The sequence below is a fragment of the Chelonia mydas genome, chromosome 3 (genome assembly GCF_015237465.2).
Source record: "Chelonia mydas isolate rCheMyd1 chromosome 3, rCheMyd1.pri.v2, whole genome shotgun sequence".
Classification (NCBI taxonomy): domain Eukaryota; kingdom Metazoa; phylum Chordata; order Testudines; family Cheloniidae; genus Chelonia; species Chelonia mydas.
In genome coordinates, this window is record NC_057851.1 from 1,748,313 (window position 1) to 1,771,886 (window position 23,574).

Consider the following 23,574-nt stretch of genomic DNA (forward strand, 5'->3'; position numbering starts at 1 on the left):
GGGATCAGTGCCAGGCCCTGCTGGGGTGCCCCATGCTCTGCACCGTGACCCGTCTGCCCTGGGCTGTGGGGTGACGGTAGAACCGTCAGCGCCTCACCCCAACGCCGCCCGAGCTCTAATGCCGAGAATGGCTGGAGCCAAGTCACTGGATGCCGTTTCTGTGCATGCAGCGCCCCTGGGGCCTTCTCCAGCCGGTGCCGGGGTCCCAGGTGCTGGCGTGGGACTGCCTCACTTCTGTCTGCCTCGGGGGGCAGCACGCTGCGCCTAGCCCACACGCCAGAGAGTGCCTGCCAGGAGACCAGGCCGGCGCAGCGGGAGCTGCCAATTCTCACCAGCCACGTCCTCCTCCTGCTCTCAGCTCCTGGCCTATTGCGTCAGACAGTAGCCTGGGTCTCACGCTGTGGACAGCGGATTCGGGATCCTGCGCCGTGGCAGCCCCTTTCCAGCACACCTACGGGTTTGTGAGCCTCACTGAATCCCGGGTGGGCGCCAGGAAGCGGAGGTCAGGCGTGCTGGCAGAGACGGGCGTGCCGCCCAGGGCGGTACCCAAGGGCCAGGGCCCGGGAGGGCAGGCGGCATTAGCACCCATGGGGGCGGCAGAGATGGAGCAGGAGCTGGAATCGGGGTCTGCCATGGAACAAGAATCAAGCGTACGGCGGATTGGAGGGGGCGGAGTGGAGGGGCCGGGGGAGGGACTGGACCCAGCGGCACAGGATGGAAAAGGCGCGGCTTTCTGGCAAGCACTGGCAGTAGGCCAGCCAGACGGCTCCACAGGGCGGGTCTCCCTGGGCCAGGCTTTGCAGCAGCAGATCAGCTCGGGTTGCCAAGTTCTCCTCCTGGGTCTAATTACCTGGGGCGCCTGTTCTCACACAATGGTCTGCAGCAAGAATTCACCCCAGGAGTCAGTGCTCAGAGGCCCTGGCCACCTGCCCCGCCTGATGCCGTGAGGCCAAGGCTTGTTTCCCTCAGCAGGTGTGTGCCCAGGAGGCGACTGGTGCGAGGTGCGCCCCCAGCATGCTGGGAGTGCATGACACGCCGATCCACAACGGCTCTGCTGGACTCGGTGGGATTTAAAGCTAAGTACCTGCCGGGAGCGGGGCCTGGACTGCAATGCGGGCAGAGGAGCGGCGTAAACGCCCCCACCCTCAGGTCACACACAAACCTACTTATGAACGGGTGCTGCAGCTGCTGGGGTTGGCTGGCTGTAACGTCCTCGAGCTCAAGGCTCCCCCGTGCCCAGGGGCAGGGCCTGACTAGTGAGATCAGACAGCGGCACAGACGGGACCGACGGGCACCCGCAGTGCCAAGGACCCCGCGCACCAAGACAAGAGGAGGCGACACAAAGCACATGACCGTGGGACTTTTTTCTTTTTTTTTTTTCCTTTTTTTGCACAAAAACAGTACATTTATTCAAGTGTTCTCCAGCACAAGTACATTAGAAAGGAGCTTTTCTTTCGTATATTCTTCTGGGCACCAAAGAAAAAAGAAATGGGATGAAGGCGAAACGGACAGACTTCCTACATCTGCTGCACGCATTGACCTTTTTAATTAGTTCATAACAGCTATGTCACGAGCAATACTTACACAGAGATACAACAGAACACCGGGGCGGGGAGAGGCCGCGGGGCCCCTTCCCGCCAGGTCGCAGAACCATACTGTGAAATGTACATTATTTATTGTCAATAAATATAGAAGCAACCCTAAAAAAACCAAAACATAGCGGCTGAAGGATGCTGGAACCAGAAACCAGAATAACCCTAATCATAAAAAAGGAAAGAAAGAAAAAGAAAAGCGGGGGGGAGGTGGGTGTTAGCTGCATGGAATGTACACTAGAGAGGTCCTAGCGCTGGGGGCTCAAGCCAAATCATAGGGAACAGTCAACGTTATTACCAACGTCTCTACAGCGTTTATTCTTCAGTATGAATAAATGATTTCCCACAAATAGTTAAGCATCAGCTACTTCAATGCCTAGGCTAAAACACATGAAATCTCTCATTTCGTTTTCAAGTACAAAGTTAAAATGCCTTTTTGTTTTTTTAATAATAATATAGAAGAGTAAAACAATAATAGTGCTCTTTGAAACTCCACAAGAAAACAAAACAAACAGTCATTGTCCAGACAGCAGACTTAATTTAACAATATAGATTTTTAATAAAATGTTTTAGCACCTTGTTTGTCACCTACTCCCTCGGCGGATTTCTAAGGAATTTAGGCTTTTTTGTTTTCGATACAGGGCTGTGCAACAAAATTTGCTTTTTGCTTTTTTAAAAAAAAGAGTGTGTTGGGTATTTTAAAAACCTTAATTCTCCCCGTCTGTGTCCCGAGGCTACAGGCTGGGAACCGGGTGGCTTGTGTCCGGTGCTCCCGGAGACGGGGACTGGGGAATCTGGAAAACAAACTGCCTGAAAACGCTGCCAAAGGGCCATTCCCAGAGTTTCCAGTTTGTGGAGCAACAGGAACCTGCTTTACCCACTGGGCTCTGCCATGGGGGGTCCCTGCACCCCCCTGCAGCCTGGTTCCCCCACATTCACACCAGCCTCACGCAGCAGCTGCCCCTTGCAGCCAGTGGTGGCTCCTGGTGGAAAGCTGGTGGGAGGGTGGTGCTGGGCCCCAGGCCTCCCCAAGTTTCGCATTGCCAGGCTCGCAGCGGAACAAGAGGTCGGGAAAGCGACGGCTCCGCAGGTCTCTGCTGAGACCCGGGCAGGAGGGTGGGAGCCTGGGGCCCATGTCCTGCCGCCTTTACCAAAATGTAAAGATTAAAGGGCCAGTGCTGCGAACGCGGCTCTGCTCGGCCTGCAGCGCCCGCCCGCCCTCCCTCCGCGACCTTACGCTGGCTCGGCCCCGCAGCCTCCCCCCAGTGTTCATGCACAGTTATGGGGGTTCACAGATTCCCCACTTAGCACCAGTCCCATGGCAGAGAGACTAGGAGGGCAGAAGCGCCCATGGCTGACCCCTCCCACGGCCGTCTCCCCTCGTGAGCCGTGCGTGCTAGGCCGTGCCAGGCCCGTGCTGCCTCTCGGGGGGCAGCCCTTGCCCCCACTGTTAAAGGAAAACTGCAACGTGAATAAGAGACTCAAACTCCCTCCCCAGCGAGTTGTAGAGAAGAGCAAACCACGAGAGAGACCCCAGTGCTCCGGGAAGCTGCCATGAGAGTGCCCGAGAGGCAGGGCAGGGAGTGGGGGGGCTGCCCGGCAGGGCCAGCTGCTGGAAGGGACGCGCTACCCTCCTTTCGAGGTGGACCTGCTGTGACATTAGCAAGCACCCACAGGCAGGCCCCGGTAGCCACCCCTTCCACCTGCGGCACCCTGCCCTGCCCAGCAGAGAGAAGTGTCAGGCCCTGAGAGACCCCGGCACCATTCACAGTTATGGGGAGCGAGACAGCGACAGGGATTGCGGCAAGCCGCCCGACCCCCTGCGCTTTAGCACCAAGCCCTGCAGTTTTCCTTTAAGAACTGGCCCCGGGACGTGACCTCCCTTTGCCCCAAGCGCCGAGGGGGCTGTGCTTCACGGACCCCTCCCTCCTCAGGGGAGCCTGGGAGCGCTCGGCCCAGGGCTCCTCCCAGCCCAGAGGCCTCGGCCACGCAGCTGGTGCTGCGGGCTGGCGCAGCGAGGTGGGGAAGCACGGGGGTGGGTGGGCTGCCATGGCACCGACACCTGCTCTGGGACACCAGGCCTCACGCTGTTGCTCCTGAGCACCTTGGGGTGGGTCCCAGCCCCAGCTCCGCCCTCCCGTCCTGCGCACGGTGCGGCAGGTCCTTTCCCGCGGGCCAGCGCGGCCACAAGGGGCAGGAGGGCTGACGGGGCTGGGGAGGCTTCCCGGGGCAGGTCTAGTCCTGCCGGAGCAGGGGTGGGGACAGCTAACGGCCCGGTGCTGAGACAGCAGCTCCTGGCTTTTCCGTGGGCTGGCAGGGGGTGAGGGCAGGTCACTGGCAGCTGCGTGGGCCACTGTGGCTCCCCGGGCGCCTCGCCCGGGGGCTGGGGTAACCGCCTGAGGCGTTAGAGCCGCCCCCTGTCCTGCGAGCGAGCCGAGCTGCACCGGCCCTTCCCACTGCCCGCCGCGGCCCCGGCCCCGTGTGCCCTGGGGGAGGGACGCAGACCCCGCAGGCAGGACCCCCCTGTGCCCAGGACCCCCCTTGGTTCCCCTCAGCAGATCCCTGCGTCTATGGCTTTGAAGGGGGCTGCCCCCCACGCAGTGGGGCCTGTGCACTCACTGGCCCCCCGAGGGTCTATTTTGGCTCGTCTCTAGCACTCAGGGTGAAGGCAGGGGCCGCTCCCACAGCCAAGCCCAGCGCAGCGAGAGCCCAGCCATCTCGTGCCGACAGAGGCCCTACGTCTGAAATGGAGGGTGGGCCCCTGGCCCCCGTGACATGGGGCGGGGGGCTGGACTGCAAACAGTGCCTGGGACAGTCTGTGATGGCACGGCCCCAGGCAGTGTGCTCAGGTGCTGGGCAAGGCAGGGCTCCTGCCCCGCTCCCACCAGGCTGGTCACAGAGCCACGCTCAGGGGGTGCCCCACGCCCGTATGCAGAGATGACCCAGCCACTTCTCACCAAGCCAATAGCCGCTGGCTGGTGCGGTGGGGGCGGGGGAGTCAGCAGCCCCATGCCGGTGGGTGGAGAACAGGCCTTAAAGGGAATGCGAGAATTTGGGGCTGGGATCTATGACCCCGGCCCGGCCCGGGGTGAGGGATGACCTGCAGCTAGGCAGGGCCAGAGCCCTCCCAAGTCCCTGCGCTAACCCAGCCTGCCAGCGTGTGAGCACACCAGGGGCGTTCCAGTGTCCTGCCCGTGCCCACGGCCTGCGCGCACACAGCCCGGCTGCGTGTGCCACCGCTCCCGTGGGCGCAGGGGGCTGGCCGTCTGCGTGCCACCGTTCCGGTGGGCATAGGGGGCCGGCCGTCTGCGTGCCACCGTTCCCGTGGGCGCAGGGGGCCGGCTAAGTGTGCACCGGAGGGGGTGGGGTGTTCCACTGTCCACGTGCGCATGTACGGGGGGGGACGACACTGTCCACATGGGGGCAGGGAATGCCACTGTCTGTGTGTACGGGGACACGGGGCTGCCACTGGCCAGGCATGCCGGGTCCTTTGTCTTCGTGTGCATATGGGGCGGAGTGTTCCCCAGTCCGCATGTGCGCGCAGGCTCCTCTGGGGGTGTGCGTATTCCACGCTCTGGGCGTGTGTGTGCGCAGGCTCCTCTGGGGGGGGGTGTGTCTGTGTGCGCTCAGACAGGTTTGCGTGTTCCACTGTCTGTGTGTGTTCATGTGCAGGGTTTGTGTGTGTGTGCTCAGATGTGTGTGTGTGTTCGTTCCCACTGTGTGTGCGCAGAGAGGGGTGTGTGTCCCGCTGTCAGCGTGTGCGTGCAGAGGGGTGTGTGTCCCGCTGTCAGTGTGTGTGTGCAGAGGGGATGTGTGTGTCCCGCTGTCAGCGTGTGCGCAGAGGGGTGTGTCAGTGTGCACGCAAAGGGGATGTATGTGTCCCGCTGTCAGTGTGTGCGTGCAGAGGAGTGTGTGTCCCGCTGTCAGCGTGTGTGCAGAGGTGTGTCAGTGTGTGTGCGCAGAGGGGTGTGTGTCCCGCTGTCAGTGTGTGCGTGCAGAGGGGTGTGTCAGTGTGTGCGTGCAGAGAGGGGTGTGTGTCCTGCTGTCAGTGTGTGTGTGTGCAGAGGGGTATGTCAGTGTGCGCACAGAGGGGATGTGTGTGTCCCGCTGTCAGCGTGTGTGCAGAGGGATGTGTCAGTGTGCGCGCAGAGGGGTGTGTGTCCCGCTGTCAGCGTGTGCGCAGAGGGGTGTGTCAGTGTGCGCGCAAAGGGGATGTGTGTGTCCCGCTGTCAGTGTGTGCGTGTAGAGAGGAGTGTGTGTCCCGCTGTCAGCGTGTGCGCAGAGGTGTGTCAGTGTGTGCGCGCAGAGGGGTGTGTGTCCCGCTGTCAGTGTGTGTGTGCAGAGGGGTGTGTCAGTGTGCGCGCAGAGGGGTGTGTGTCCCGCTGTCAGTGTGTGTGTGCAGAGGGGTGTGTCAGTGTGCGCACAGAGGGGATGTGTGTGTCCCGCCGTCAGCGTGTGTGCAGAGGGGTGTGTCAGTGTGCGCGCAGAGGGGTGTGTGTCCCGCTGTCAGCGTGTGCGCAGAGGGGGGTCTTCCATTGTCTGTGTGTGTACGTGTTTCACTCTGGGCTGCTTCGCGGTGGGAAGACAAGGTTCCATCGTCCGCGTGGGCAGACGGGTGCGGCTCTGACTGTCTGTCGGGGGTGGGCAGTGTCCCTCTGTCCGTGTCCCTCCGTACTCACGGGGGGTGCGTGTGCAATCGCTGCCCAGCCTGTGGCATTAAAGCCGGCCCCCTCGGCACACGGCGGGAGGATTCTGCAGCGCTTGGCACTGGCCTGGCTTCGGGAGTCTCACCGCTGCCTCCCCCGGAGCGGCGAGGCCCGTGCCAAGCGCTGAGGAATCACCCTCCGGGCGGGGAGCTGGAGCCAGCCCGTGTCCCCGGTGGGTCAGGCCCCGAGTGCTCCCCACTGCACGGTCCCGTCACACAGCTCCACGGCGTGCGGGCGAGCTGGGGCAGGGCGGCATGGGCGCAGCATGGACGTGCGGGCGCACTCACGCTCTGGCACGGGCAGGAGGCAGGGAATTTCCTTAGCCTGGTTTTAAAATTCCATTAAAAATATTTTCAAAAGGAGCCTCAGGCTTGTCTCCAGGGCAAGGCCCTGCCCAGCAGCAGAGCGGGGACGTCCCGTGCTGTGGCAGGGCCCACGCAGGACGGAGCTGCTGCTGCCGCCTGGCAAGCGGGTGGCTGTAGTCACACCCAGTGCAGTAATTAGCCATGTAGACAAGCCCCAGGCGCCTCCAAAAGAGCAGGTCAATGGGCGGGGGAGGGGCGTTACCGAGGGGGCGGGCCAACGTGCAGGGCGGGGTGGGCGTTACTGAGGGGGCGGGCCAACGCGCAGGGCGGGGTGGGCGTTACCGAGGGGGCGGGCCAACGCGCAGGGCGGGGTGGGCGTTACCGAGGGGGCGGGCCAATGCGCAGTCTGGGGGGGGCGTTACCGAGGGGGGCGGGCCAACGCGCAGGGCGGGGTGGGCGTTACCGAGGGGGCGGGCCAACGCGCAGGGCGGGGTGGGCGTTACCGAGGGGGCGGGCCAACGCGCAGTCTGGGGGGGGGCGTTACTGAGGGGGCGGGCCAACGCGCAGTCTGGGGGGGGCGTTACTGAGGGGGCGGGCCAATGCGCAGGGCGGGGTGGGCGTTACCGAGGGGGCGGGCCAATGCGCAGTCTGGGGGGGGCGTTACCGAGGGGGCGGGCCAATGCGCAGTCTGGGGGGGGGCGTTACCGAGGGGGCGGGCCAATGCGCAGTCTGGGGTGGGCGTTACCGAGGGGGCGGGCCAATGCGCAGTCTGGGGGGGGGCGTTACCGAGGGGGCGGGCCAATGCGCAGTCTGGGGGGGGCGTTACTGAGGGGGCGGGCCAATGCGCAGGGCGGGGTGGGCGTTACTGAGGGGGTGGGCCAATGCGCAGTCTGGGGTGGGCGTTACCGAGGGGGCGGGCCAACGCGCAGGGCGGGGTGGGCGTTACCGAGGGGGCGGGCCAACGCGCAGGGCGGGGTGGGCGTTACCAAGGGGGCGGGCCAATGCGCAGGGCGGGGTGGGCGTTACTGAGGGGGCGGGCCAACGCGCAGGGCGGGGTGGGCGTTACTGAGGGGGCGGGCCAACGCGCAGGGCGGGGTGGGCGTTACTGAGGGGGTGGGCCAATGCGCAGTCTGGGGTGGGCGTTACCGAGGGGGCGGGCCAACGCGCAGGGCGGGGTGGGCGTTACCGAGAGGGCGGGCCAACGCGCAGGGCGGGGTGGGCGTTACCGAGGGGGCGGGCCAACGCGCAGGGCGGGGTGGGCGTTACCGAGGGGGCGGGCCAACGCGCAGGGCGGGGTGGGCGTTACCGAGGGGGCGGGCCAACGCGCAGGGCGGGGTGGGCGTTACTGAGGGGGTGGGCCAATGCGCAGTCTGGGGTGGGCGTTACCGAGGGGGCGGGCCAATGCGCAGTCTGGGGGGGGCGTTACCGAGGGGGCGGGCCAACGCGCAGGGCGGGGTGGGCGTTACCCGAGGGGGCGGGCCAACGCGCAGGGCGGGGTGGGCGTTACCGAGGGGGCGGGCCAACGCGCAGGGCGGGGTGGGCGTTACCGAGGGGGCGGGCCAACGCGCAGGGCGGGGTGGGCGTTACTGAGGGGGCGGGCCAACGCGCAGGGCGGGGTGGGCGTTACTGAGGGGGCGGGCCAATGGCAGCGCAGGGAAGTTATCGAGATGGTGGCTGGTCAGTGCCCTTGTGACAAGACTCAGGCCAGGGGCGTCCACGGGAAAGCCCCTCACAGCTGCTCTCCCCTGGCAGACTCAGCAGAGAGGCCAAGACAGACACCAAGCTACTTCCGTGCCCGCTGTTCCAGGCCATGCTAGCAAATGCCCCTGGAGGGCCAGATGCTCCACTGGTGCCAAGTGGCTGCCCTAGGGCCATGCCCACATACAGCAGGGCACAAGGCCTGGATCGGTTAGCTTTGGCCATGTGCCCCCCTGAATGTACCACGCCCCCGGCCGGCCTAGAGCTCCCTCTGGGATCTCAGCCTGGCCCAGCTGGCACTGCTCTGCAGCGGATGCCTGCCCACCTGAGTGCCTGCGGCACCTGCCGGCTTCCCCCGGCGTGCTGCATAGGCACACGCCGGGGGACAGCTGCCTCTGCTCTGCCTGCCCAGGCTGTCGGGCTGGCGCTGGGCCCCCAGCCCCTGGAATCCAGGAACAGAGGTGGAGCCCCTCTGGAGATGCTGCTCTCCTGGCTCTGCTGGGGGGATTCTCCCTCAGGGGGGCCTGCCAGTGCGATTCCTAGTCTAGCCCTTGCCCACTTTCTGCCCCACAGAGAATGCGCCCTCCGCCCAGGCTGCAAGGAGTGAGGGGCAGCGCGCTGGTGGCCGATGGGAAGGGACCGCACAGCTGCAGTTCAATCAAGTACTAAAAGAAACAGAATTCACAGCGTCCACAAAAAGAGAGAACCAGCCTCCCCGCTGGGCCGGGAGCACCCCACAGGGCAGCCGGAGCTCTGCCCTGCACCCCCAGGCCTGGATGAGCAATGGGGGGCGTCTGCCCGGCCCTCCTCCCACCTCGGCATGAACCTACAGACGAGTTCTTCATTCTACAACAAAGAGACAAGAAGAATCAAAGATGGCATCAGCTTCTCAGTATAAAACTGCAGCCTGTGAGTTCGGAGGTGACCCAAAGCATCGCTCTGCCCGGTGCTGCACCCCAGCCTCAGGCCAGGGGAGGGGAGCCCCTCGGAAAAGAACACCCAAAGGCGACGTACACAGAAAAGCACCAGTACGTTTGTGTGTTGTTATTCTCTGGCGAGGGCTTTCTCTCCCCCCGGCCCCTGCGGGTGGGCGGGCGGGGGCAGCCCCGGACCCGCTTCTCCCCAGTGCGTGGGAGGGGGGCCTTCCTTTTCGAAAATAAAAAGGTTATTGCATGACGTGGGACGGAGACTGCCTCCCGTCCCTCCCCCGCACTGCCCGGGGGCGGGGGACCAGTGCCTCCCCCGCCCCCGGCACTGAGTCTGCATGGTCCCCCCTGCGGAAAGCCCTGGCACGTAAGGCAACGTGGAAGCTGATGTTTTGACTCACCCCGCTGTTGAAAAGCACCATTATGAAGTCAGGATGTACAGTAGTAACAGTACCTTTTATATATCTATCTAGCTAGCTCGCGCTCACACCTGCCGTATATATATAAACTGTAAACAAGAGGTAACAGCGGCATCTAGGATCTGCTTTCTTCAAGGTTTCCTGTGTGGTAGGCACCCGAAATACTGTAGAAAAGTGTGTGGTGTGGTGCGTGTTCTTGGCTTCCCTGCTAGTTGGTTTTGCTTTGCATCACCAGTGATGGTGCTGGTAGAAGTAAGTAAGGCTCAGTGCTGGAAGTTACGGCGCAGGCTGAGCACTCCCTGCTGCGTGCTCCTACGCTCACCAGACCAGAGACAAAACTCGAGCTCAGAGCGACAGGTCGGCAGAACCTTTCCTTCGCGTCCCCCTCTCTAGGCTTGGGTTTCTGCTAGTGTTTCCTGCTGGCTTTGCCCTCCTGCTACGACAGCGCTTGCTCACAAGCTCGGGAAAGCCTCTCGCCTCGCTCGCAGCTTCGAGAAGCAGAAACCAAACTAACAGAAAAACCCATCCAGAAAAGAGCGGAAAATTAAAAGGTTACCAAAAAAAACCGGTTTTTGTTTTTTTTTTAAATAGGCTAAAAGCTGAACATTGAAAATTCAGGAGAGGACACCGAACCCTTTCGCTTGGGGAGACGCGGTGGATTCCCATCGGGTTTAATCCTTTCTCTCTTCTGGGTGCTGATTTTTCTCTTGTTCCACATTTTCACTTCTCTTCTCATCTGATTCGTTCCACTTCACTAGTTCCTGTGTGTCTTACACGCAGGCAAAGTATTCCTTCAGGGGAGCAAAGAGATGGCGGATCACCGGCACGCTCCAAGATCTGCCGAGCAGTCTCTGCCGGGCCAGGCGGCTCATGTTGGAGACATCTGTGTAATGAACCGGGAAGCCAAAGACCCTGCATGGAAAGGAGGGGACAGGAAGAGCACAGGTTAGCTGATTTCCTGCCCCAGAAATCCTCCTCCTTGGAGCCACTTAGCACCTGGCAGGATCCGGGCTTGACGGTAACGTTCTTGGGTCCACGTCGGTACGCTGTAAAGGTGCTCAGACACCAGGGTGACGGGCTTGGTGAGAAAACCTAGACAGACAGATGGGCTTGCGAAGGCCAAGACTGGGCTGGGGCCCTGCTTGGCTTCTCTGTGACCTGCAAAGCAGAGCTGCAGAGGGGGCTTGTGTGCGTGTCCAGGGCTGTGCTGCCTGCTGGAGAAGTGGCAGGTGAAGGACATGAAGCTCGACTCATGGAGGGGCGAGCGACGTGGAGTCGGTCAGGCTAAGAGACCTTGGTTTGCTTCATGCCAACAAACGAGCTCCCGCTCTGAGATTCAGCTCCCCCTCGGCCCCTAACGACAGAGCTCCCCTGGTGCATTCAGCCATCCAAGTGCTCCAGCACAACCAGCAGTACGAGTCCCCAGGCCTCCTTTCCCAGGCTACCGGCGTAGACGGGGCCCAGCCGCCCTGGGAGACCAGCCCAGAGACAGTGCAAACCCAGGGAGCCGCCCCACCCCCGCAGGCCAGCAGTACCTCTCCATCTCCGTGCACCACAGGATGTCCTCCTTCTCGTTCATGAAGACGGGGAAATGCTGGTCCTTGCCCTGCTTGATGGAGTTGGAGCGAGTGGTGATAGTTCGCACTTTGCTGAACTAGAAGGGACAAAGCAACGTTCTGAGCAAACCAGAGCCGCAGCCACTTCCCCCGCCCCGGCTAACATGGCCTAGACGGGGGCCCAGCTGGGCAGCCCCCAAGAGCTGCTCCGAGGGCGCCTGTCTGCTCAGAGCAGCCTCAGGTCTCTCACTGGCCCAGACCTTCGTGGGGCCACTGGATTATTCTGATTTATCCCCATCCTCTGCTGGCTCCGGACTCGCTCTGGGGCGAGGGTGGAGTTCCCACATCCGGCCTGGCCCCTTGGCAGCAGCTGGGCTAGTCTGTCCCTCCCCTCTCCTGGTCAGTAGGTCCTGCCTGAAGCCAGGCTGGGGGGCTGGAATCACCAGCATCCCCCCAAGCCCCTTGCTACCCTCCCGTGCCCCGCTGCGGTGGCTGCGCAGCCATGGAAGGGCAGAACAGGAATCCTGTCTCAAGTGAGCCCACGTGCTGGGGCACCCACGTGCTGGGGCAGAGCCACTCCTTGGGGAGCGAGCTGAGCATCTTCCTCTGACGTCCACCAGGGCCAAAGCAGGTGCCTTCCCCCCGCTGCCAAGAGCGGCACAAATGTCACAGGCCCCATCTCCTGGTGCAGGTATTCCCAACCGCTCCCAAAGTGTGCCCCACGTCTGGCCCCCTCTGCCTGCCTCACTGGGCCTGCTCTGCCCCCCACCGCCCCACCCTGCTGGCTGGGATCTGCTCCCCATACCGGTTGGCCGTGGCCCACCCCGTTGGCCATGGCCCCACCTTGGCCTAAATCCCAAAGCGACACAGTGCAGTGCGTGCCCCTCCCACTTTGGCACAGGGGCTGATGCCGCCCTGGGTCGGGACAGCACCCGGAAAAGGCCCAGAGGAGGCACGGCCCAACTCCCAGGGCTATGCTCCAGCGCCTCCTGGCTGCCCCACGGAGGCTCAGGCACTGACCTTTGCTATCCTGCCGTGCTCCAGGCACTCCTGAAGTTCCAGCTTATCGTTCACTGTAGATGCCAATGGCCTAGGAGACAAAAGGGCGGGAGGTTGAGAACGGGCATTAACCCTGCACTCAGTGCTGCTACCATGTTCCAGGTGCGCCCGCCAGGGGGCTGGGCTCCCACCCATGCCCCTCACACACAGCATCTGTATGCCCTAGGGGGGCTGGCCGCGCCCAGGGCGCCCGTATCCCCGACGGGGGCTGGCCGCGCCCAGGGCGCCCGAATCCCCGACGGGGGCTGGCCGCGCCCAGGGCGCCCGAATCCCCGACGGGGGCTGGCCACACCCACGGCACCCGTATCCCCTACGGGGGCTTGCTGTGCCCACGGCGCCCGTATCCCCTACGGGGGCTGGTTGTGCCCACGGCGCCCGTATCCCCTACGGGGGCTGGTTGTGCCCACGGCGCCCGTATCCCCTACGGGGGCTGGTTGTGCCCACGGCGCCCGTATCCCCTACGGGGGCTGGCCATGTGCCCACGGCGCCTGTACGCCCTACGGGGGCTGGCCATGTGCCCACGGTGGCCGTATCCCCTATGGAGGCTGGCCGCACGCCTGGTGCCTGTATGCCCTACGGGGGCTGGTCGCGCCCACGGTGGCCGTAGTCCCTATGGGGGCTGGCTGCACGCATGGCGCCTGTACGCCCTACAGGGGCTGGTCGCGCCCACGGTGGCCGTATCCCCTATGGAGGCTGGCCGCACGCATGGCGCCTGTACGCCCTACGGGGGCTGGTCGCGCCCACGGTGGCCGTAACCCCTATGGGGGCTGGCCGCATGCACGGCGCCTGTACGCCCTACAGGGGCTGGCCATGTGCCCACGGTGGCCGTATCCCCTACGGGGGCTGGCCGCACGCTTGGTGCCTGTACGCCCTACAGGGGCTGGTCGCGCCCACGGTGGCCGTATCCCCTATGGAGACTGGCCACACGCATGGCGCCTGTACGCCCTACAGGGGCTGGTCGCGCCCACAGTGGCCGTATCCCCTATGGAGGCTGGCCGCACGCATGGCGCCTGTACGCCCTGCAGGGGCTGGTTGCGCCCACGGTGGCCGTATCCTCTATAGAGGCTGGTCGTGCCCACGGCGCCTGTACACCCTACGGGGGCTGGCCGCACGCATGGCGCCTGTATGCCCTACGGGGGCTGGTCGCACCCACGGTGGCCGTATCCCCTATGGGGGCTGGCCGCATGCATGGTGCCTGTACGCCCTACGGGGGCTGGTCGCACCCACGGTGGCCGTATCCCCTATGGGGGCTGGCCGCATGCATGGTGCCTGTACGCCCTACGGGGGTTGGTCGTGCCCACGGTGGCCGTATCCCCTACGGGGGCTGGCCACACGCATGGTGCCTGTATGCCCTACGGGGGCTGGTCTCGCCCACGGTGGCCGTATCCCCTATGGGGGCTGGCCGCATGCATGGCGCCTGTACACCCTACGGGGGCTGGTCGCGCCCACGGTGGCCGTATCCCCTATGGGGGCTGGCCGCGCCCACGGCGCCTGTACGTCCTACAGGGGCTGGTCGCGCCCACGGTGGCCGTATCCCCTATGGAGGCTGGCCGCACGCATGGCGCCTGTACGCCCTACGGGGGCTGGTCGCGCCCACGTGGCCGTATCCCCTATGGGGGCTGGCCGCACGCATGGCGCCTGTACGCCCTTCAGGGGCTGGTCGCGCCCACGGTGGCTGTATCCCCTATGGGGGCTGGCCGCACGCACGGCGCCTGTATGCCCTATGGGGGCTGGCCATGTGCCCACGGTGGCCGTATCCCCTACGGGGGCTGGCTGCGCCCATGGCCCCCGTACACCCGAAGGGGGCTGGCCGTGCAGTGGGGCAGGCGAGGGCCTGCTGGCAGTGCCAACAGCCCAGGGCTGTGCAGGGCTCCCAGCACACAGTGCCACCGACCACCTGCTTGCCCCATAAAGGCCCCCGGGCAACCTTGCGGGCCCATCCTACCCTTGGGGGAGGGGGAACAGCTCATGGACCAATCCATTATCAATGGGGGGAAAAGAAGTGGTGCAGCTCGTGGACCGATCCATTAGCAATGGGGTAAGGAGGTAGAGTAACTCATGGATCTATTCATTAGCCATGGGGGGAGGAGGTACAGCAGCTCGTGGACCAAAGCATTAGCAATAGGGGGAAGAAGCAGAGACGGTCATGGACTGATTCATTAGCAATGGGGAGGAGAAAGCAGCTCATGGGCTGGTTCATTAGCAATGTGGGTGAGGAAGCATGGACTGATTCATTAGCAATGGGGAGGAGAAAGCAGCTCATGGGCTGGTCCAGTAGCAAGGGGGGTGAGGAAGCATGGACTTTGATGGCTTTGTGCCCAGGTATATTGCATTGCTGTTGTCCAGGCATGGGATGATGAAGGTGTGACTAACCACGGCCAAGTCTTTATCTGCCAGGATGGAATGGAGTCTCCTAACGAAAATGGATGTTGCTATTAGAATGGACTCAAATCTGTGTATCCTCCATGGGCTGTGAAAGAGGAGAGCTTCCCCCATCCCAAGGAAGTTCTTTCATGGGTGATCCATATGGATCAGAGTCCATGTCTGTGGAGGGGGAAGGCTGGGGGAATCAGGGGTGGTATTGGGAGTAAGCTTGGTCTCCATGGCATTGTCCCTGCCAGCCCTGGCTTGAAAAGCATCCCAGTGTGAGGTAATTCTGAGCCAGGCAGAATGACACTAAGCTGGGGGGAGAGATAGATATGCTGGAGGGTAGGAATAGGGTCCAGAGTGACCCAGACAAATTGGAGGATTGGGCCAAAGGAAATCTGATGAGGTTCAACAAGGACAAGTACAGAGTCCTGCACTTAGGACGGAAGAATCCCATGCACTGCTATAAGCTGGGGACTGACTGGCTAAGCGGTCGTTCTGCAGAAAAGGACCTGGGGATTACAGTGGATGAGAAGCTGGATATGAGTCAGCAGTGTGCCCTTGCTGCCAGGAAGGCTAACGGCATATTGAGCTGTATTAGTAGGAGCACTGCCAGCAGATCGAGGGCAGTGATTATTCCCCTCTGTTCCACACTGGTGAGGCCACATCTGGAGTACTGTGTCCAGTTTTGGGCCCCCACTACAGAAAGAATGTGGACAAATTACAGAGTCATTCACAGGACAACGGAAATGATTAGGGGACTGGAACACATGACTTATGAGGAGAGGCTGAGGGAACTGGGGTTATTTAGTCTGCAGAAGAGAAGAGTGAGGGGGGATTTGATAGCAGCCTTCAGCTACCTGAAGGGGGGTTCCAAAGAGGATGGAGCCCAGCTGTTCTCAGTGGTGGCAGATGACAAAACAAGGAGCAATGGTCTCAAGTTGCAATGGGGGAGGTCTAGGTTGAATATTAGGAAACACTATTTCATGAGGAGGGTGGTGAAGCACGGGAATGGGTTCCCTAGGGAGGTGGTGGAATCTCCATCCTTAGAGGATTTTAAGGTCAGGCTTGACAAAGCCCTGGCTGGGATGATTTAGTTGGGGATTGGTCCTGCTTTGAGCAGGGGGTGGGACTAGGTGACCTCCTGAGGTCCCTTCCAACCCTGATCTGCTATGATTCTATGACCGGTCCATTAGCAATGGGGAGGAGAAAGCAGCTCATGGACCGGTCCATTAGCAATGGGGGTGAGGAAGCAGCTCATGGACTGGTCCATTAGCAATGGGGGTGAGGAAGCAGCTCATGGACTGGTCCATTAGCAATGGGGGTGAGGAAGCAGCTCATGGACTGGTCCATTAGCAATGGGGGTGAGGAAGCAGCTCATGGACTGGTCCATTAGCAATGGGGGTGAGGAAGCATGGACTGGTCCATTAGCAATGGGAGGGAGAAAGCAGCTGAAGTAGCTCATGAATTGATCTATTAACAATGGAGCAGCTCCTGGGTCAATCCATTGGAGGGGGGGGGAGTGGAGCATACAGTGCACTGATCCATTAGCCACGGGGTGGTGGGGGAGGGGACAGCAGCTCGTGGACCGATCCATTAGCATAGGGGGGAGGAAATGGAGCAGCTTGTGGACCAATCCATTAGCAATGCAGGGAGGAGGCGGAGCAGCTCCTGGACAGAGGGGAGGAGGCAGAGCAGCTCGGCATTGGCAATGACCTGAGGAAGCAGAGCAGCTCCTGGACCGATCCATTAGCAACGGGATGGTGGGGGAGGAGACAGCAGCTCCTGGACCGATCCATTAGCAACGGGGTGGTGGGGGAGGAGACAGCAGCTTCTGGACCGATCCATTAGCAACGGGGTGGTGGTGGTGTACTGGAGAAAGCAGCTCCTGGACCAATCTGGAGAATTTCCAGGTGATTCAGCCTCGCCACTTCCTCCGCCAGAGGCAGGAGAGCCAGTTACAACCTCCTGCTCGGTGGAGTCACTCGTGCCCCTCTGATCACACTGCTGCTGCAGGGACATCACTCTCTGCCTCTCCCCCGCTGACTCTGGCCCTGCTCAGAATGGGACCACAAACGCCACCACCCAGCACTTCACAAACACTCACAACGCGTCTGCCCTGCCCCCTGCACTGGCTGAAGTCTCATCCTCATCTTACAGAGGAGGACACTGAGGCACACAAGGGGAAAGGACTCGACTAGGGTCAAAGAGGGAGCTGGCGTCAGAGCCTGAAAGAGAACCCAGGAGTCCTGGCTCCCTGGCCTGGGCTCTCAGTGCTCTGCAAAGAGTGCAAAGAGTGAGCGTCAGGTGCCGAGGGCCATGGGAACACACAGTGAACGTTCCTCGAACGGAAAGGGCTGAGCTACGCTGGTGGGAGCCACGCCGGGATTCCTGGAGGAGAGAGGAGCCTGGGACTTTGTCTCTTTGTGGGGATGTGCTCAGGGTAGAAATCAGGAGTTCTGAGCTCCCATGTGCCCCCAAAGGCTGCTCTGCAGAGTGGAGGGCAAACAGCTGGGGGTGAAATCTACAACCCGATTACCCGCACTCCTCACGGCCTGGGGTGCCCTGCTCGGAGCACACACGGGTGACCTGGCCCCTTCATGCCTACAGTAGCACCGAACAACAGAGAATAGGCTGAGTGCTAAGGGGCTGAAGGGCTCCAAAGGCTGGTTCGAAGAGGCACGATTAAAATGAGTTATGCTGGCTGGCAATCCCCCGGCCCCTGCTCCGCTATCATGCAAGAAGCAAACGGCCCAAAACTCGGGGTTCTCTCACCATGCTCTCACCAACCTGTTCATACCGGGAAGGTTACCCCAGAAGTACCGGGCCCTGTGCGCTGCAGACACCTCTTTGGCATCAATCATCACTGGGTTGGACTGCAAACAAGGAAAAAAAGCAGTAAAGTAACACAACATGCCCACAGCACAAATGTGCTGCAACACAGCTCCATGACAGTGCTGTAACACTGCATCACAATCCCTAACACAGCTTCGTGACAGCGCTGTAACACTGCATCCCAATCCCTAACACAGCTCCGTGACTGTCCTGTAACACTGCACCCCAGCCCCCAAACACAACCCCATAACAGTGCAGCAACACTGGATTCCAGCCCCTGAACAGAGCCCCACAACAGTACTGTCACACTGCATCCCAGCCCCCAACACAGCTCCACACCACTGAAACACTGCATCCCAGCCCCAAGAGAGCTCCACGAGAGCACTGCAACACTGCATCCCAGCCCCCAAGAGAGTTCCACGAGAGCACTGCAACACTGCATCCCAGCCCCCAACACAGCTCCACGAGAGCACTGCAACACTGCATCCCAGCCCCCAACACAGCTCCACGACAGCACTGCAACACTGCATCCCAGCCCCCAACACAGCTCCACGATCATGCTGGAACACTGCATCCCAGCCCCCAAGAGAGCTCCACGAGAGCACTGCGACACTGCATCCCAGCTCCCAACACAGCTCTATGACTGTGCTGTATGTCACGGAGATTGGGGGAATCAGGGCCCTGCACCCCCACTTCCTGAGATTCACCATGACTCTCAGCCAGCCGGTAGAACTGAAGGTTTATTAGAGACGACAGGAACACAGTCCGGACCAGAGCTTATAGGCATAAACAGGACCCCTTAGTCAGGTCCTTCTTGGGGGCAGGGAGATTAGTCCCCAGCTCTGGGGGCTCTCTCCTCTTCCCCAGCCCACTCCAAAAACAAAACCCCTCCAGCTGACTCCCCCAGCTCCTCCCCCAGCCTTTGTCCAGTTTCCCAGGCAGAAGGTGTCACCAGGACCCAACCTCCCTCCCGGCTCAGGTGACAGCCAGTGAAGTCACCCCCTGCTATCTCATCACCGATCAGACAGTAAACTCCCCTGCCACATTGGCAGGTCAATCCGCCCCACTCAGTCCCTGCTGCGTCCCATCTCTCCCCCCTTCGAGACTGAACTGAGTGGGGTCACTGTGACCAGTGACCTGGGGAAGTTCGGGGCCCCCTCTCCGGGACAGCACATCCGCTATCATGTTAGCACTTCCCTTCACGTGGACCACGTCCATGTCGTAATCCTGCAGGAGCAGGCTCCACCTCAGGAGCTTGGCGTTGGCTCCTTTCATCTGGTTCAGCTAGGTCAGGGGAGAGTGGTCGGTGTAGACGGTGAAGTGTCGCCCGAAGAGATAGGGCTCTAGTTTCTTAAGGGCCCACACCACGGCCAGGCACTCCTTCTCGATGGCCGCGTAGTTCTGCTCCCGGGATAGCAACTTCTTGCTCAGGTACACGATGGGGTGTCTCTCCCCCTTTTCATCCTCCTGCATTAACACTGCCCCCAGTCCCGTGTCGGAGGCGTCGGTGAACACCATAAAGGGCTTGTCAAAGTCTGGGTTTGCCAGAACTGGGCCACTGACCAGAGCCTCCTTCAGCGCCCGGAAAGCCTCCTGGCACTGCTCGGTCCAGACCACCTTGTCTGGCTTCCCCTTCTTGCATAGCTCAGTGATGGGGGCAGCTATGGTGCTAAAGTGGGGCACAAATCTTCGATAATACCCCGCCATCCCAATAAAGGCCTGGACCTGCTTTTTGGTTTGGGGCGCGGGCCAGTCTCTGATCACCTCCACCTTGGCTGGTTCTGGCTTTAGGCAGCCGCTCCCCAACCAGTGGGCCAGGTAAGATACTTCGGCCATCCCCACCTTGCACTTCTCCGCATTTATGGTCAGCCCAGCCCCCTGGAGTCGATCCAGCACTTGTCTAGCCAGACCTGGGAGGACCATGTGTCCCAGGTTAAAGACAGATGTCGTCAATATACGCCACGGCAAAACTCTCCATCCCCCTCAGTAGCTGATCCACCAGGCGCTGGAAGGTGGCCGGCGCTCCCTTGAGGCTGAAAGGCAGGGCCAGGAACTCACAGAGCCAAGAGGGGTGATAAAGGCCGATTTCAGCCGGGCATTTGCATCCAATGGCACTTGCCAGTAGCCCTTTGTAAGGTCCATGGTGGTAAGGTACCGAGCTCCTCCCAGCTTGTCTAGGAGCTCGTCAGGCCTGGGCATGGGGTAGGCATCAGATACAGTGATGGCATTGAGCTTCCGATAGTCCACACAGAACCGGACCGACCCGTCCATTTTGGGGACCAGCCCAAATGTGAGGCCCAAGGGCTGGCCGATGGCTAGATCACCCCCAAAGCCAGCATGTCCCGGACCTCTCGTTCCAGGTCCCGAGCAGTTTTTCCTGTGACTCGGAAGGGGGAGCATCTTATTGGCGGGTGCGACCCTGTCTGCACCCGGTGGACAGTCAGATTAGTGCGTCCAGGCTGGTTGGAAAACAGCTGTCGGTACGGATGCAGCACCCCCCTGACCTCAGCTTGCTGGCCAGGTGTTAGCTGATCGGAGAGAGGAACTGTTTCCAGAGGGGAGCCAGCTCCTGTCTCAGGGAATAGATCTACTAAAGGGTCATCTCCCTGCTCCTCCCAATGTCCACACATGGCCAACACCACATTCTCCCTGGCATAATATGGCTTCATCATATTCACATGGTACACCCGTCGGTGGTGCGCCCGGTTTGACAGCTCCACCACATAGTTTACCAATGGCTTGACAACCTTAAAACGACAACCTTCCCAGGTGGCCTGTAGTTTGTTTTTCCTCATGGGGATGAGAACCATCACCGGATCGCCGGTGGCGTAGGCCTGCGCTGTGCGGTCATACCAGACCTTCTGCTTCCTCTGGGATCTAGCCAGATTCTCCTTGGCCAAGCCCATGAGCTCAGCAAGTCTTTCTCAGACGGTCAGGACATACTCCACCACTGATTCCCCATCAGGAGTGGCCTTCCCCTCCCATTCGTCTCTCATCAGGTCTAGGGGCCCCCTTACCCTCCTTCCATATAACAGTTTGAAAGGTGAAAACCCAGTAGACTCCTCGGGCACTTCCCTGTATGTGAACAGCAGGTGAGGTAAGTACTTGTCCCAGTCCTGCGGGTGCTGGTTCATAAAGGTTTTCACCATCATCTTTAGGGTCCCGTTGAACCTCTCCACCAGCCCATTGGACTGGGGGTGATAAGCTGAGGCCCAGTTGTGCCAGACCCCACATTTCTCCCACAAGCACCGGAGCAGGGCCGACATGAAGTTGGATCCTTGGGTTGTCAAGATTTCCTTGGGGAACCCCACGCGGCTGGAAATGGTCAGGAGCGAATCTGCCATGGTGTCGGCTTCAATGGAAGCTAAGGGCACTGCCTCGGGGCAGTGGGTGGCGAAATCTACCACCACCAGAATGTATTTCTTCCCTGACTGGGTCGTCTTGCTGAGAGGCCCCACGATGTCCATGGCCACCTTCTGGAAAGGCTCCTCTATGATGGGCAAAGGTCTCAAAGCCGCTTTCCCCTTGTCCCGGGCCTTTTCCACCCTCTGACAGGGGTCACAGGATCGGCAATACTGCCGGACCGTGGTAAAGACCCCGGGCCAGTAAAAGTTCTGTAGCAACCTCTGCCGGGTGCGCAGGATTCCCTGGTGCCCTGAGACGGGGATGTCATGGGCCAGGTACAGTAGCTTGCGACGATACTTCTGGGGGACCACCAGCTGCCTCCTGATCCCACAGGACTCTACTTCGCTTGTGGGATCCCATTCTCGGTACAGGAACCCCTTCTCCCACAGGAACCTCTCCTGGCAGCCTCTCCTCATGGTCCGTCCCACACTGAGGTTGGCCAGGTCCCTGAGCTTCCGTAAGGAGGGATCTTTCCTCAACTCGGCCTGGAATTCAGCGGCTGGGGAAGGGATGGGGACTGGCTCCCTCTCACTGGCCGGGTCTGAGGCCACAGCCTCTCCGAGCCTTGTTCCTGGGCACTCCCTCCCCACCAGCCCTCGGTACCCTCGGCGGCTCTGGTTATGGGTCATGACCAGGGTGTTCCGGGGGTTGCTTGGCCAGTCCTCTAGGTCACCCCCCATCAACACCTCAGTGGGTAAATGTTGATGCACCCCCACATCCTTGGGGCCCTCTTTGTCCCCCCATTTCAGATGTACCCTCGCCACGGGCACCTTGAATGGGGTCCTGCCCACCCCCGTCAGGGTCAGGTAGGTGTTGTGCACCACCCGATCTGGGGCCACCACCTTGGGCCAGGCCAGCATCACCTCAGTGCCCATATTCCAGTATCCACTGACCTTTCTCCCATCCACCTCCAGGGGAACAAGGCACTCGCTCCGCAGGGACAGCCCCGCACCCACCTTCTAAAATGCCAACCTTGAGTCCGGAGCATCCAGCCCTCCAGAGGAGCTGGTTTGGGGCCCTCCTCCCTCCTGAGCAGTTGGTACGCTGCGAGCCCCCCTTGCCTGGGCCGTCTGCCCCTTGTCCGGCTGGGTCCCTACTCAGTTAACCCTGGGTGGGTTCGGTCTGCTCAGTCTGTCTCTGAGCTTGGGGCACTGGGTCCGTATGTGGCCTCTCTGGCCACAGTGATAGCAACTCATGTCCCGTTGGTCCCCTTGAGCCAGTCGGTTGGGCCTGACGCTGGATGTTCCCCTCGGAAGGGGGTTCTCCATAGTCCCCCTTTGGGAGGTCCTAGGGTGACTCTCTCTCTGCATCAGGGCGGGCCTGATCCTTTGGGACTCCTCCCTGCTACCCCCTGACTGACTGTTCACTAACTTGTCAGCCAGCTGCCCTGCGTGCTGCGGGTTCTCTGGATATTTGTCCACCAATCACAGCCTCAGGTCAGATGGGCACCACTCATACAGTTGCTGCAGTACCATCAGTTGAACCAGGTCCTCCTTCATCTGGGCCCCATCTGCCCATTTGCGGGCATGTCCCTCCATGCGGGTGGCCAATTCTAGATATGTGCCCTCAGGGGCTTTACGCTGACTCTGGAACCTTCTCCGGTACATCTCGGGAGTCAGCCCAAACTCACGGAGCAGGGCCTTTTTGAATAGTTCATAGTCCCCTGCCTCCATCCCTTTCATTCAGCTGTACATTGCCACGGCTTTGGGGTCCAGTAAGGGGGTGAGAAACTGGAGCCTGTCTGCAGGGTCAACCCTGTGCATCTCGCAGGCGTTCTCAAAGGCCATCAGGAAGTCATCTATGTCCTCCCCTTCCTTACGCTGGGCCAGGAGGCACTTATCAAAGCTCCATGCAGTCCTGGGTCCCCCATCACTCACCGCAGCTCGGGGCTCGCTGCTCCTCAGCCTGGCCAACTCCAGTTCATGCTGACGCTGCCTTTCGCGATCCTCTCGCTCTTTTTCGTGATCTTCCAACTCTCTCAATTTTATCTCCCTCTCCCATTCCAGCCACCTCAGCTCCAGGGATGGGGAGCTCCACTGGGAGGATCCCCTGCTGGCTGCCGGGGTCAGGGTGCCCTCAGAATTTGCTGGGCTCCTCCCAGCCCCTCCCCGAGGCATAGGTAGGAGGGGTCTCGGGATGCCCTCGGCAGCCATCTGACCACTCCCAGCTGGGACAGACACTGGTGCCCGCCCTGCATCTGCCGGGCTGCTTCCCTCAGAGACAGGGATCGGGTCATTCGAGCGATCCTCCTCCTCCAGCTGGGCAATCAGCTGTTCCTTGGTGCACTTCCCACTGCGCAGCCCCCTCTGCCTGCACAGCTCCACCAGGTCGCTCTTAAGGCGCTTCGCATACATCTCCCTGCTGGCCACTCACGGGCCTGTGCACTCGCAGCTCCCCATGGTTTCCAGGAGGAACCCCTAGTGTGTCAGCCCTTCTCCAGGTCACCACCTCTCTCCCAGGGTCGAGCCCAGACTCCTCCGCCCCTGAGTCTGCTCACTGCAGTCCCCAGCGGGACCCCGTTACTGCAACAGTCCTTCTCGCTGGTCACACACTCCCAGGGGTTAAGCGTAGCTCCTCCGCCCCCTGAAACCGCTCCTCTCTGACTCTTCAGCACGCCTGGTCCCCGTCAATCCCCCTTCATTTTACTGCTCCCCAGTCACTTACTGCAGGAAGCGCCATCCACAGGGTACAGTACATCCCACCCGA

General features: G+C 61.4%; 1 protein-coding gene across 13 annotated transcripts in view; it reads right to left on the minus strand.

Moving 5' to 3' along the window:
- Positions 1 to 1,527: 1,527 nt before the first annotated feature.
- Positions 1,528 to 23,574, minus strand: part of DNMT3A (DNA methyltransferase 3 alpha) — a 266,976-nt gene continuing 244,929 nt past the window's right edge. For 8 of the 13 annotated variants that reach the window (XM_037893680.2, XM_037893678.2, XM_037893677.2 and 5 more), the window contains 5 exons: positions 17,419 to 17,504; positions 12,223 to 12,292; positions 11,182 to 11,300; positions 8,208 to 10,558; positions 1,528 to 7,668 (listed from right to left, as the gene is read on the minus strand). In XM_037893680.2, the coding sequence (XP_037749608.1) occupies positions 10,417 to 10,558; positions 11,182 to 11,300; positions 12,223 to 12,292; positions 17,419 to 17,504 (417 nt within the window). In that variant the 3' untranslated portion in view covers positions 1,528 to 7,668; positions 8,208 to 10,416. Of the gene's footprint in view, positions 7,669 to 8,207; positions 10,559 to 11,181; positions 11,301 to 12,222; positions 12,293 to 17,403; positions 17,505 to 23,574 lie in introns of those variants that run through there. The other 5 variants (XM_037893676.2, XM_043541980.1, XM_043541984.1 and 2 more) reach the window with 3 other exon arrangements.